Genomic DNA, 12,902 nt, shown 5'->3' with positions numbered 1-12,902 from the left:
TTGAAAAGAATCAAGCCAATCTTCAGAATATTTTCCGCACTCTCTGCCCCCCTTGATAAAATCTACTTCTGTCTGCATGCAAGTGCCCAGCCAGACTACACACCCAGCCAGACTACACGCCCCGGGGGGCACAGACTCTGCTACCAGGGCCCCGGCACCCATCCTCCCACCCACCCGGTTCCTTAACGGGTTTCTGCTCTCAGGTGTCCAAATGGACAGGTGCGTGCAGCAGCCCACACCAAAGCGGACTTTCAACAGTGACACCAGGTTCTGGACAGACTTGTGGCATCACCAACACCAGTCACTTTTCCAGGTATGATATCAGTGCCACCCCTCCTTCCGAAGTGCTCATGTGGCTGCAACGTTTCCCGGATTTAAAAAAAACAGTCTCTCTGTCGCCCTCATTGGTACGTGGGGACAGATGGAGACCTCATGTCACCAGGTAGGCAGTGCTGAGATGGGGAAAGCTGGGTCCTTGTGAGTCAGGTCACCTGTGGCCTTCAGCCCCTGCCCATCCCCCCCCCCCCCCGCACTCCTGTTCCCGCATCAGGGGTCCCGTGACTCAAAGAGAAGCGGACGCTGCCGTCCCCGCCCCGACTCCTGCAGCCCCATCGACACTCAGCTGGGCCACGGCAGGCCCTTGACTGCCACTGAGGCCTATCCCCCCAGTCCAGTGCCCCCCAAAGGTGCCAGCGCCTGGGACAGATGAACACCTGCGCAAGCAGCAGCGTTGCAGGACGGGCCAGGACGGCTGTGCACGTTAACTGGTCAACCCCTCTTGACTGTCGACTCTGCCTGGGTCCCCATGGCCATCCCACCTTCCCTCTGAGCTTCCCCCACACCCGGCCACTCAGTCCTCTGCTCCTCAAGCCCCACAACACCCCGGCTCTCATGGAGACCATCAAGGACCTCCCCTTGGCTAACCCAAGTCACACCTCTGTCCTGAGGCTCCCTGAACACTGGTGACCCCCTTCAGGCCCTCACACTCCCTCAGCCTCCAGGGCCTCGGACCCTTGGTTTTGTCCTCCTGCGGGTGGCTATTCCAGCTCCAGCTCTCATGCAGGTCCAGCCTGCCTGGGCCCCCCCAGGCTGCACCTGACCCATGTCCCCATCACAGGGGTCCTCTGCCCGAGTGCCCTCCACCCCTGCGGCCATGATGGTCCTCTCTGTCACCCCCGGGGCCACGCTCACCACCTCTGGCTGTGGCCCCAGCTGGTCTCGCCTGCCCAGACCCGTACGTCCAACCGTCTTCACGACAAGGTCAAAGGTGCCCAGCTGCACGGGGTCCAAAGTGGCCTCAGGGTCCTCCCCTGGTGCACGCACATCCTCACCCCATGTTCATCTGCATGTTCCCAAAAGCACAGCCTGAGAGCCGCCATCCCGGGTTCAAATCCCAAAGCTGCCACCACAAGCCGGGTGCCCTGGATGTGGGGTCGAGCCTCTGGGGGCCCTGGTCTGCTCCTCGATGAGACGATACCTTCCACCGCTGAGGCTGCTGCAGGAGCAGACAGGTAGCACAGGGTCGGGGTGCGGGGGTAGTGGGGGAGGGTCCTAGCACGAGGAGCGCGTGGGCTGATCAACTCCACCCTCACCTCCACATCTCACCATCTAACCTCCCAAATCCCCTCCATCCACCCATCCCCCTCAGCAGCTCAGCTGCGGGGGAGGGGATTCAGCTGGCGGGAAGGCATATCACACTCACCTTGGCACAGGGGAGTCCCCAGCCCACGCTCCCCTTGAATTCACTTCCCTGTTTATCGACTGTCCCCACCCAACCTCCCTCTCCAGGGCCTGGGACACGGTAGGCCTGGCACAGAGTAGGCGCTCGATAAACAAATAAACACTCCCTTGTTTCTGAGCCAGTGTTTCTGAAAGTATATTACCAAGTGACTACCTCCAGATACTAAAGCGCTGAGACAGTTAACTAGCTTCCCAAAGTACCTAACTCTTCCGGGGTAAGTTATGTTACTGGAGAATCCAGCTCGACGACTGACGTGGTTTAAGCTGGTCTGACCCTTTTCCACAGGGTAAGATTCAGCAAAGAAGCATAACGCTTGCCTCCAGACGCTGCCTGGTACGATGCCCACGTCCCTGCTTCCTTGTTGGCCACCAGAGTCACTACGATATCCTGTATTTAACTCGGCAAACACTTTTTAAAACTTTATCAAGCCTGGACGGCGTTATCCCATTGAGTCCCCACCAGAGTAAACGGATAAAGGTTATTCAATCTTGTTATTTCACGACTTCCAGTATTTTCTGACACGTCTGAATGACTCATGGCCCAATCATTTTTACCCCGCAAAATGCTACTTTTCCCACTCCCACTGGCCCACATGCCCACAAGCACGAGGTCATTTTCCACCAAATGCCGCGTTCCATGATGTGCAGCTCACGGCTGGACACCCACAGGGACACACACGTTCAAGTCGAATTTAAAAGGCCCGTGTTACTAAATGACCAACATCTAGAAAAACTACCTAAGGGACTCCACATGTGACAGTCCCGTTGGGTTATTAGCCACGCTGCTTTCTAAAATGCAAACACGGCTCTTATAAACATTCAGAGTACAAAAGCCCCTATCGTAGAATTTTAAATCTCATTCAAAAACTGTCACGTGTAGGGACTTCCCTGGTGGTGCAGTGGTTAAGAATCCGCCCGCCAATGCAGGGGACACAGGTTCGAGCCCTGGTCTGGGAAGATCCCACATGCCCCGGAGCAACTAAACCCGTGAGCCACAACTACTGTGCCTGCACTCTAGAGCCCGTGAGCCACAACTACTGAGCCTACGTGTCACAACTACTGAAGCCCGTGCACCTAGAGTCTGTGCTCGGCAACAAGAGAAGCCACCGCAAGGAGAAGCCTACACACCACAACGAAGAGTAGGCCCCGCTCGACACAACTAGAGAAAAGCCCGTGCGCAGCAACGAAGACCCAATACAACCAGAAATAAATTTAAAAAATTTTTTTAAAAAAACTGTCACATATAAAACAAACACCACGTATCACTGGCTGTTATCTAAAAACGGGAGCAATTTGAACGTGACTATACTCAGAAATCAGAAAATGTTCAGGGTTTTGTCCTTGGTGGGCCACATAAAACCATCAACACTATCTGCTCCCAGTCCAATGATTGTACTAACGCCCCCATCCAGGCAAAAGGAGCTGCCCTCCTCCCAAGCATGTCCATCTTGGGTACCACATACCCCACCACCCCCGCCCCGGTCCCCGCAATCCTGTGCACCTTCCCAGCGGCTCCACTTCTGGAGGCACCCAGCCCTTCCTGGCACGGCTTCCACAAAACCTAGTGGACAGCTGGGCTCTTCTTTTTATTTAGTTATTTATTTATTTATTTTTGGTTGCGTCGTGTCTTTGTTGCTGCGCGCGGGCTTTCTCTAGTTGTGGCGAGCGGGGGCTACTCTTCTTTGCGGTGTGCGGGCTTCTCATTGTGGTCACTTCTCTTGATGCAGAGCACAGGCTCTAGACGCACGGGCTTCAGTAGTTGTGGCACACCGGCTCTGTAGTTGTGGCTCACGGGCGGTAGAGCGCAGGCTCAGTAGTTGTGGCGCACAGGCTTAGTTGCTCTGCGGCATGTGGGATCTTCCTGGACTAGGGCTCGAATCCACGTCCCCTACATTGGCAGGAGGATTCTTAACCACTGCGCAACTAGGGAAGACCCATGGGCTCTGCTTTCCAGCACCTCGAGGGCGGTAATAATGCGCTAGAGGCCACAGGGTATGGCTGTAAACCCGGGGAAGCCAATCACACTTCACTGAAAATAGCTTGTGAGTTTGAAACCACAGCTTTCCCCATTGTTTCTTTTAAAAAACCTAAGAATCCAAGTCTGGTTAATTCAAAGGCTGACCTTTTTGCTTTGCTGTTCGGAATTACATATTTTATAGTTTCATAGTTTACAATATTTTTTTCTTTGAACCATTAAATAGTCGTCAGATGGTCAGAGAGTTGTATAGGACCCCAAGGCGCCTACTTAAACCAGGGCAAGGATTCGGCCCTGAAACAATTCAGCTTAGCAACTAATTCCTCAAAACTTTTCTCTTCCGGTGGCGCAGTCGTTAAGAATCTGCCTGCCAGGGGACACGGGTTCAATCCCTGGCCCGGGAAGATCCCACATGCCGCGGAGCAGCTGGGCCCGTGCACCACAACTACTGAGCCCACATGCCAGAACTAGTGAAGCCTGCGCACCTAGAGCCCGCGCTCTGCAACAAGGGAAGCCACTGCAATGAGAAGCCCGTGCACCGCAACGAAGAGTAGCCCCTGCTCACCAAAGCTAGAGAAAGCCCGCGTGCAGTAACGAAGACCCAACACAGCCAAAAATAAATAAATAAATTTATATTTTAAAGAAGTAACTAAAATGAAATACAATTTAAATAAAAAAACCAAAACAGGGCTTCCCTGGTGGCGCAGTGGTTGAGAGTCCACCTGCCGATGCAGGGAACATGGGTTTGTGCCCTGGTCCGGGAAGATCCCATATGCCGCGGAGCGGCTGGGCCCGTGAGCCATGGCCGCTGGGCCTGCGCATCCGGAGCCTGTGCTCTGCAGCGGGAGAGGCCACAACAGTGAGAGGCCCGCGTACCGCAAAAAAACAAAAACAAAAACAAAACTCTTCTCTCAGGTAAGAGGGGAGTGTGAAGAGCCAGCTTGTCTTGCTTAGATCTGGGTGGACGCCTGGTGCCTCTGCTTGCCGGCTATGTGACCCTGAGGAAGTGACGTAACACCTCTGAGCCTCAGTCTCTTCATCTGTGTAATGGGCAGCCACCTAATGCCACTCACTTCCCAGGTACCAGAGGAATAAGTGATGGTGTAGGTAAAAGAGTTTACAAAACTGCTTGATATCCAGGCAGAACCCATTACAAGGTGATCATCACCACCTGGGAGGGTGGACATGAGGCCCCAGTGCCTGACTGACACGAGGGTACGTCACAAGGACTGGAAGCCCAAACTGGATCACTGGGACAATGACATCATAGAATGGAACACCCAACCCACCTTCAACTGTGGTCCTGGCTGTGGTTCCACCCGGTAGGCAAGATGGCCCTCAGTAACTAACCTCTTTTGAACAAAATCCATCTTAAACCCTTTATCCAGCTATCATAGGGGAGGCCACATTCCTGATGTTTCAGGCACACAAAACATCCCTGCTCCCGGCATGCACCCATTCCCGCTAGAGCACCATAGCCCCTGTAAATTCAAAACCCTATGATGTTGCCAAGTCTTTTTTTTTTTTTTTTTTTTTTTTGGCTGCGTTAGGTCTTCGTTGCTGCGCGCAGGCTTTCTCTAGTTGAGGCAAGCAGGGGCTTCTCTTGTTGCAAAGCATGGGCTCTAGGCGCTCGGGCTCAGTAGTTGTGACTCTAGGGGCTCAGCAGTAGTGGCTCACGGGCTCTAGAGCGCAGGCTCAGTAGTTGAGGTACACAGGTTTAGTTGCTCCGTGGCATGTGGGATCTTCCCGGACCAGGGATCAAACCCGTGTCCCCTGCACTGGCAGGTGGATTCTTAACCACTGCACCACCAGGGAAGTACCCCCCAAGTCATTTTTATATAGGCTAAATTTTCCATCCACTCTGCTTTATCTAGTAGGTAAAGCAGTACGGGGGATAAAGAAAGAGAAAATGCAAATGGAAATTTATGAAAGAGACCTTTTTTCAAAATTGTTGCTGCTCGGAAAATCCACAACCCTGGTTGACAATTCTCCTTAAAGGCCTATCCGTATTCTCTACACACATTCACAACTTCACAAAAGCCACAATATTCACCTACAGACAGACTGGGCTGACAACATCAATGTTGCAGTATCCCATGGCCTCAAAACTGGACCTGTACGTTCCAGATTTTATAAGCAAACTGGAAACTCTTTGCTACCCAATCCTTAGTAAATAAAGAATTACAGCCAAATGCGGAAACAAAATAAATCAGAAAATTAACTTTTTAATTCTTCCAGGGCTCCCATGGGTATGCTGTATTGTAATAATTTATTGTTTAAACAATTCATCTGAAACATTGACTCAACCCACAGATCCTAACCTTTCTTGGTGATAGTTTGGTCTCCTAATTAAGGTCACCTGCCTGCAGGAGTCACTGAGGGTCTCTTTACTGTTCCCCAATCCACCCCCTGGCCCGGCCAAATCCTTCTCTCTCTCTTCCGTGCCCTCCTGTTTGTCCCCCTCTCTGGCCCCGCAGCTCCACCTGACACAGGGAGGTCAGCAGCGTGGAGGACCCACCCCTGACTGCCTGGGTCTGGCTGGCTGAGCTGAGACATCCTCCCTCCAGCCCAGAGCGGGCAAGCAGGGTTCCCACACTGGCTCCACCACCAACCCAGGCAGGCCTCTAAGTAACAACCAAATTACAAGTCCACGTCCAGGAGCTGAAGCCAAGATCAAACGAGGCTGCGCTTTCAAAGAGCTCCCACACAGGTGAGCACACTTAAGCCCGACTGTTAAAACCTGGAGGAGACAGAAAAGACACACGAAAGGAACTAACTCCAGCTGTCTTGCAGGGTGACTCAAGGACCCATCCGGCAATTTCCAACGGTCCCACCCAAGAACGAACTGGCACATGGGCGCACGGTGACCTCTGACCTTTCCAGACAGGCATGTGGCTGACTACATAGCATCACCAAGCCAACCAGACGCTCAGATAACCCCCGAGACCAGGTTTTCACAGCACAACTCGGGAGCCAGACCCTCTGAGAAAAGCCCAGGAAGCCCCGGTCTTGAACTTGAAAAAGCCCAGGCCTGCTCCCAGCAAAAACGCTGAGGGCAGCAGTGCGGTGCCCCTCTCACTCTCCCGGCCTGGTTGAGGAGCACGTCCTGGGCTAGCGGTATCCAACCATCCAACCGGAGGCCACAAATCCCCAGAGCTACCCGGGCCCTGCCTGACTGCGCCCCGGCAAGCCGGGCGGGCTCGGGGCAGGTCCCCGCAGCTCTCCAGGTGGCCCCGCGGAGCCCCCAGGGCCACTCACCAGAAACAGACACCTCCATGAGCGCCTCCAGAGGCCGGTTGTTGTTCAGGTCGGGGCTGAGCTGCAGCTCGCCCGAGGCGGGGTCCAGCAGCAGCAGCTGGAGCTCGTTGCCCTGCAGGAAGGTGTAGTTGAGGCTGTCCAAGAGGTCAGGGTCATGGGCCGGGATACGGCCAATCACACCAGTGGGGAAGCTGTTGGACTTATTGGTGACATAGTTGTTGAAGAGGATCTGGAAGTCCGGCAGCACCGGCGGGTTGTCGTTCTGGTCCACGAGGCGGATGCGCACCGTGGCCCGGCTCACCAGGGGGGCCGACGTGGCCTGCACCACGAGCACATACTCCCGCCGGGCTTCAAAGTCCAGCTCGACCAGGGCACGCAGGTCCCCACTCAGCAGGTCAAGCTGGAAGACCTCAGGCACGTTGCCTTCCACGATCTGGTACATGATCTGGGCGTTGGGGCCTTCGTCGGGGTCACTAGCTCGAATCCTCGCCACCACGGACCCCACCGGGCTGTTCTCCTCCACAAACAGCTCCAGCTCGTCCCTCTCAAACACCGGAGGGTTGTCGTTAATGTCCAAGACGGTCACCTGGATTTCCACGGAAGCGCTAAGGGGCACCGGGCTACCCCGGTCCACGGCCAGGGCACGAAGATTATACACGGCCACGTTCTCCCGGTCCAGCCGGCGCTGGGTGCGGATCACGCCAGATGTGGGCTCAATGTAGAAGTCCCCATCGCCATCGTCGCCGCCCTGGAAGGTGTACAGCAGGCGGCCATTGGGGCCCGAGTCCCGATCCGTGGCCGAGACCTGGAGGACGCTGGTTGACGGGGGAGCATCCTCGAAGACGGAGCCCTGGTAAAATTCCCGCAGGAACCGCGGTACGTTGTCATTGGCGTCCAGGACGAGGATCTCCAGGGAGGTGGTGTCGGACTTCTGAGGGACACCGTTGTCCCGAGCTGTGATGCCCAGCGTGTAGGCGGCCTGGCTCTCGTAGTCCAGCTCTGTCACGGTGTAGATGGTGCCGGTGTCGGGGTCGATTCGGAACTGCGGCACGGGATCCTCCAGCACGTAGGTGATGCGGGCGTTCTCGCCGGTGTCCTCGTCGGTGGCGCTGATGGTGGCGATGGAGGTGCCCACGGGCCGGTCCTCGCTGACGCTCACGGTGTAGTGCGAGCTCTGGAAGACCGGCCGGTGGGTGTTGGCGTCGGTGACGTTGATGAAGACCTGCGCAGTGTGAGCGCGCATGCCGTCTGATGCGGTTACCGCCAGCACGTACTGCCGTTCCTGCTTGTAGTCCAGCGGCAGCGCCAGCGTGATGAGGCCGCCGCCGCTCTGGCTGCTGAGCGCAAAGCGGTTCCGCGTGTTGCCGCCGGTGAGCTGGTAGGTGATCACACTGTTAGCATCCCGGTCGAGGGCCCGCAGGGTCAGCACGCTGCTCCCCACGGCTGCGTCCTCGTTCAAACGCAGCTCGTACACGGGCTGCGTGAACATGGGGTCGTTGTCATTTACGTCTAGCACCGTGATGGCCACGCTGGCGGAGGAGCTCATGGGCGGCGAGCCGTGGTCCACCGCCTCCACCCCGAAGCTGTAATGCTCCAATTCCTCACGGTCCAGCTCCGCACACACGGTGATCCAGCCCGAGCTGTTGTGGATGTGGAAAGGGAAGTCCGCGGCCGAAGCGGGGTCTTGGGGCCCAGCACCGCCACTGCCCACGGAGGCCGAGGCGGTGTCCACCAGGCGGTAGCGCAAACGCGCGTTCTCACCCGCGTCTGCGTCCACCGCCTGAATGTGCAGAACCGAGTGGCCCAGAGGCACGTTCTCCAGCACGGCTGCCTGAAAGGGGCTGCTCACAAATATGGGGGCGTTGTCGTTCACGTCCAGCACCTGCACCGAGACCAGCCCCGAGGAGTTGATGAGTGGAGGCCGGCCCCCGTCCTGGGCCTTGATGCGCAGCGTGTACTCCCGGATGGCCTCGAAGTCCAGGGGGTTGATCACATCCAGGCTGCCGCTCAGCGAATGCAGGTAGAACTGCCCCTTGAGGTTCCCGCTGATGATGCTGTAGTGTATGGCCGCGTTCTGGCCCTGGTCCCGATCTGTGGCCTGCACTCGCAGCACGGGCGTGTTGACCGCCACGTCCTCGGGCACCTGGACCACATAGCGCTTCTCGCTGAACTGGGGGTAGTTGTCGTTCTCGTCCTCCACCACGATGTGCACCGTGGCAGTGGCACTGAGCGGGCCCGGGTTGCGGCCCTGGTCGTTGGCCTCCACCAGCAGCTGGTAGGAGGCCTCTTCCTCCCGGTCCACCACGGCCCGGGTGCGCACTACGCCCGAGCGCTCGTCGATCTCGAAGACACCACCCGCGCCCTCCAGCAGCCGGTAGCGCATATTGGCGTTGGAGGGCGCGTCGCCGTCGGTAGCGCGGATGGTCAGAACCTCGTAGCCCACCTCCAGGTTCTCGCGCACTCGCTCGCGGTACTCAGACTGCTCGAAGACCGGACTGTGGTCGTTGGTGTCGCTGACTGTGACGGTGAGGTAGGTGGCGGCCGAGCGCCGAGGCGAGCCGTGGTCCACAGCGCTCACTTTGAGTACGTGCGTGTCCTTGGTCTCGCGGTCCAGCGCGCGGGCGGTGCTCACCAAGCCCGTGTCGGAGTCGATGAGGAAGTAGCCATTGGAGCGCTCATCGAACAGCGCCTCCATCTGGTAGCTCAGGCGCCCCGCCTCGCCCTCGTCCGGGTCGTGCGCGCGCAGCTCGATGACCGCGGTGCCCGCCGGCTCGTTCTCAGGCACCGACACCTGGTAGCTGGGCAGCTGGAACTGCGGGGTAGTGCTGCCGCCAGCGCCCCGCCGGGCCCGCCGCGCCGCCCCCGCCCCGACCTGAGGCAGGCTTGGCGGCGACAGCGATGGGGAGGGTGTCCCCGAGGCCGCCTCCAGCGCCAGCTCCACCCGGATGGTGCCGGCCGCGCGCCGCAGGGCACAGAGCAGGCGCAGGCGGGCCGAGCCACCAGGCGGCAGGCAGACAGGGCGGCGTGGGCAACGGGACCCGGCGCGCGGCGGGCAGCCGCAGGCGGGGAAAGTGGTCAGGGCCTCGAGCGCCGAGTGCAGCGTGGCCCCGCCGCCGCCGCCGGGTCCCGGGAAGCAGAACACCGCGCCGGGGCCAGGCACCGTGAGCACAGCCCGCGCGCGCAGCTCCGCGCCGGGAGCTCGCCCGCGCCGGGGCCGGGCGCTGCAACCGGGACCGTGCGCGCGTGCCCGCAAGCGGAGGCTCAGCGCCGTCTGGGCGCTACGGGCAGCCAGGCGGACATGCAGCGGCAGCGGGCGTCCCCCCAGGCGCGCGCAGCCCCGGAGCCCCGCGCCCGGCCCACGCCGCCGCCCCGCCAGCCGCCCGTCGCGGCTCACGTCCAGCAGCTCCCGCAGCGCTCGGGGCGTGAGCGCCGCGTCCAGCGCATAGGTCCAGCCGGGCCCGAGGGCGAAGGCGCGGGCCCCGCCGGGCACTCGCAACTCCCAGGCGGCCGCTCGAAGCCCCAGCACCGGTAGGGCGGCGACCGCAGCCAGGAGCAGCAGCGCAGGCAACACGGGCGGCGGCGGCGGCGGCGGCGCCATGGCCCGGAGCCCGAGCCCGAGCCGGGCGCCCGAGCACAATCCATGCACCCGGCGCGGCTCCGCATCCACCCGGCGCGGCCGGGGGGCGGCTCCCGCGCGGCCTGTGCCGGGCCCTCGGGGCGGCTCGCGCCCCGCCTCCCCGGGGGCCCTGGCGGGGACACCGGGGGCCGGGCTCCCGGTCTCCCCCGCAGCTTCCACTTCGAGAGCACTTTGCGAAAGTTTGCGAAGTTGGTTTCAAGATGGCTCCTCCGCGCGTCCCGGGAGGGCGCCGCGCATCAACCTGCGGTGGCGGCGGCTCTAGGTGGCTCCAGGTGGCTCCCGCGCTGGCTCGGCAGGGCGGCGTGGGAAGCAGGGCGGGCCCGGAGCGGGGCGAGGGCTGCGCTCCCGGAGCGGGCTGGGCCGCACCGCGCTGCTCAGACCCCGGCGGCCGGCTGCTGCCTGGGCGGTGCGCTCGGCCCGCGCCCCCAGCGCCCGCGCTCTCCCCGCCCCTGGCCAGGCCCGGCCCCGCCCCCGGCCCCGCCGCGTATTGTTCAAACCGGGGGGCCGGGGGGCCGGCCCGGAGGTGCGCGCCGGGGGAATCGCTATGGAGACGCGGGGGCGCAGCGGTGACGGGGGCGGGGGGCCGGGTTCACTCCCGGGCGGCCTCCCCTCCCTGCCTCCCTGGTGGGCGGGGCCGAGGGAGCAGGGCCGGGAAAGGCGGGCTGGGGGGCCTGGTGCGGCTACTGCAAGTGAGGCGGTGGCTCCACTCGTCGGGTGCTGGGCGCGGCGAAAGCCCCCCACCCCAACCCGGCAACACTGATCCGCGGAGTCCGCCGCCCCGGCCTACGCGCGGGTTGGACCCGGGAGGGGAGAGGGAAGGGTGCGGAGGTTCCGTGGAGAAGGTCGGGTCTCTCCGCGGCGGCTGCTGGGGCGCGCTTACAGAGTTACAGCAAAATGCCGGAGGCTAAAGTGCTTTACCCGACAAAACTTCCCTGGACTTTGAAATTCTATAGGCAGCTAACCGGATTCGGGTCCCACTGGGTTTAAAACGAAACTTTTAATCGAAAAGAAAAACAGTCCGGGTTGACATTTGGGATTGGAGCTGGGGATGGCGGAGTTGGGGACGGCGGAGGCGAGCTCGTCTCCCGCGCGTGCGACCAGCCTGAGCGCTCCGTTCGGGGTCGCGCGGTCCAGCCCCGGGGCCCCTCGGCTACTGCCGCAGCGCGGCGGCCGCGAGCGCGGGGCCGGGAGGCGGCGTGGAGCGGAGAACCGAGGGGAGGGGGAACTTAGAACTCCAAGACAGCACGCCGTCTCCTGTGGGGAACAGCCCGGGAAGGGAGTTTTAGAACTGAGATGCACACCAACGCCTCCTGCGGGGCGCAGATTGGGGGTGGTGGCGCTTTAGAACTAAACGGTACCTGCCCCACCTCTTGCGGGGTGCAGCCTGGGGGCGGGGGATTAGTACTGTGAGACACCCCTCCTCCTCCGGCGGGGCTTTAGGACTGTGCCACCGCCGGGTGGGGAGATGCACTAGTCGTCCGTAGAGCTCTGGATGCCAGAACCCACTCTAGACCGTCGGCCTCCCAGCGGTCTGGGGCGGTGGGGAGCGGGGCGGAGTCTCTGCTTCGACAAGGCCCCTCCCGGCCCCAGCAGCGTTCGGGGTGGGAGATGTCGCGCACTCGTTTCCAGAGCAGGTTTTTCTGACCTGGGGGCGGCCGCCGCATTTCCGAGCTGAGGTGCAGATAGGTGTGGAGCTGGGGCACAAAAAAATAAATCAGTAAGTAAACTCGACCAGTATTTTTGAAAGTTGCTGAATACAATGTTTTGGGGTTGAAGCCAAATATAAACATTCTCTTCCCATTAGCAGAGATTTGAAGACGTTATTGTTGACCTAAAAGGTAGATTTGCTTTGGACCCTTTTAATCTGGGAGTTTCCACTGGCAAGCCCAGCAGGGAAATTGGCGGGGAGGGGCAAGTCCATCCCTTAAATGTGGCTGTTAGGACCTCCCCGGACTGCCCCTTCGTCTTCCTGGGAGGGGTCAGAGGGCAGCAGTTTTAGGGTCAGGAAGGCTGGGAGGACCCTCCCCATCCCGGCCTCACCGTGGAAAGCTCCCAGCCGGAGTGAAGGGGAGGCGGCGGTGTGAGGGGGGACCCCGGGACCCCTGCTGGAGAACCCCTAGAGTGCTTATTTCGCAACAGGGACTTTGAATAGGGTGGGTTGGGTTTAAATCAACAAAAGGTTCTGTTGCACTGCCCTTGCTGGTTTTTGAAAATTCAAACGCAGTGAATGAGTTTGGGTGTAGGCTTGCTATCCTGGAATAAGACACCTGCCCGCTGCAAGGGAATCGCAGG

General features: G+C 60.1%; 1 protein-coding gene across 4 annotated transcripts in view; it reads right to left on the bottom strand.

Moving 5' to 3' along the window:
* The window catches only part of CELSR1 (cadherin EGF LAG seven-pass G-type receptor 1), a 150,743-nt gene extending 139,631 nt beyond the window's left edge, over positions 1-11,112 (bottom strand). For 2 of the 4 annotated variants that reach the window (XM_073788044.1, XM_073788045.1), the window contains exon 1: positions 6,974-11,099. In XM_073788044.1, coding sequence (XP_073644145.1) covers positions 6,974-10,571 — 3,598 coding nt within the window. In that variant the 5' untranslated portion in view covers positions 10,572-11,099. Of the gene's footprint in view, positions 1-6,973 lie in introns of all 4 variants that reach the window. The other 2 variants (XM_073788046.1, XM_033865831.2) reach the window with 2 other exon arrangements.
* Between the last annotated feature and the right edge of the window lie 1,790 nt (positions 11,113-12,902).

Source organism: Tursiops truncatus, chromosome 11, assembly GCF_011762595.2.
Source record: "Tursiops truncatus isolate mTurTru1 chromosome 11, mTurTru1.mat.Y, whole genome shotgun sequence".
Lineage (NCBI taxonomy): Eukaryota > Metazoa > Chordata > Mammalia > Artiodactyla > Delphinidae > Tursiops > Tursiops truncatus.
The sequence above is the reverse complement of the archived record's forward strand: the minus strand, read 5'-3'. Positions and strand labels throughout refer to the sequence as shown.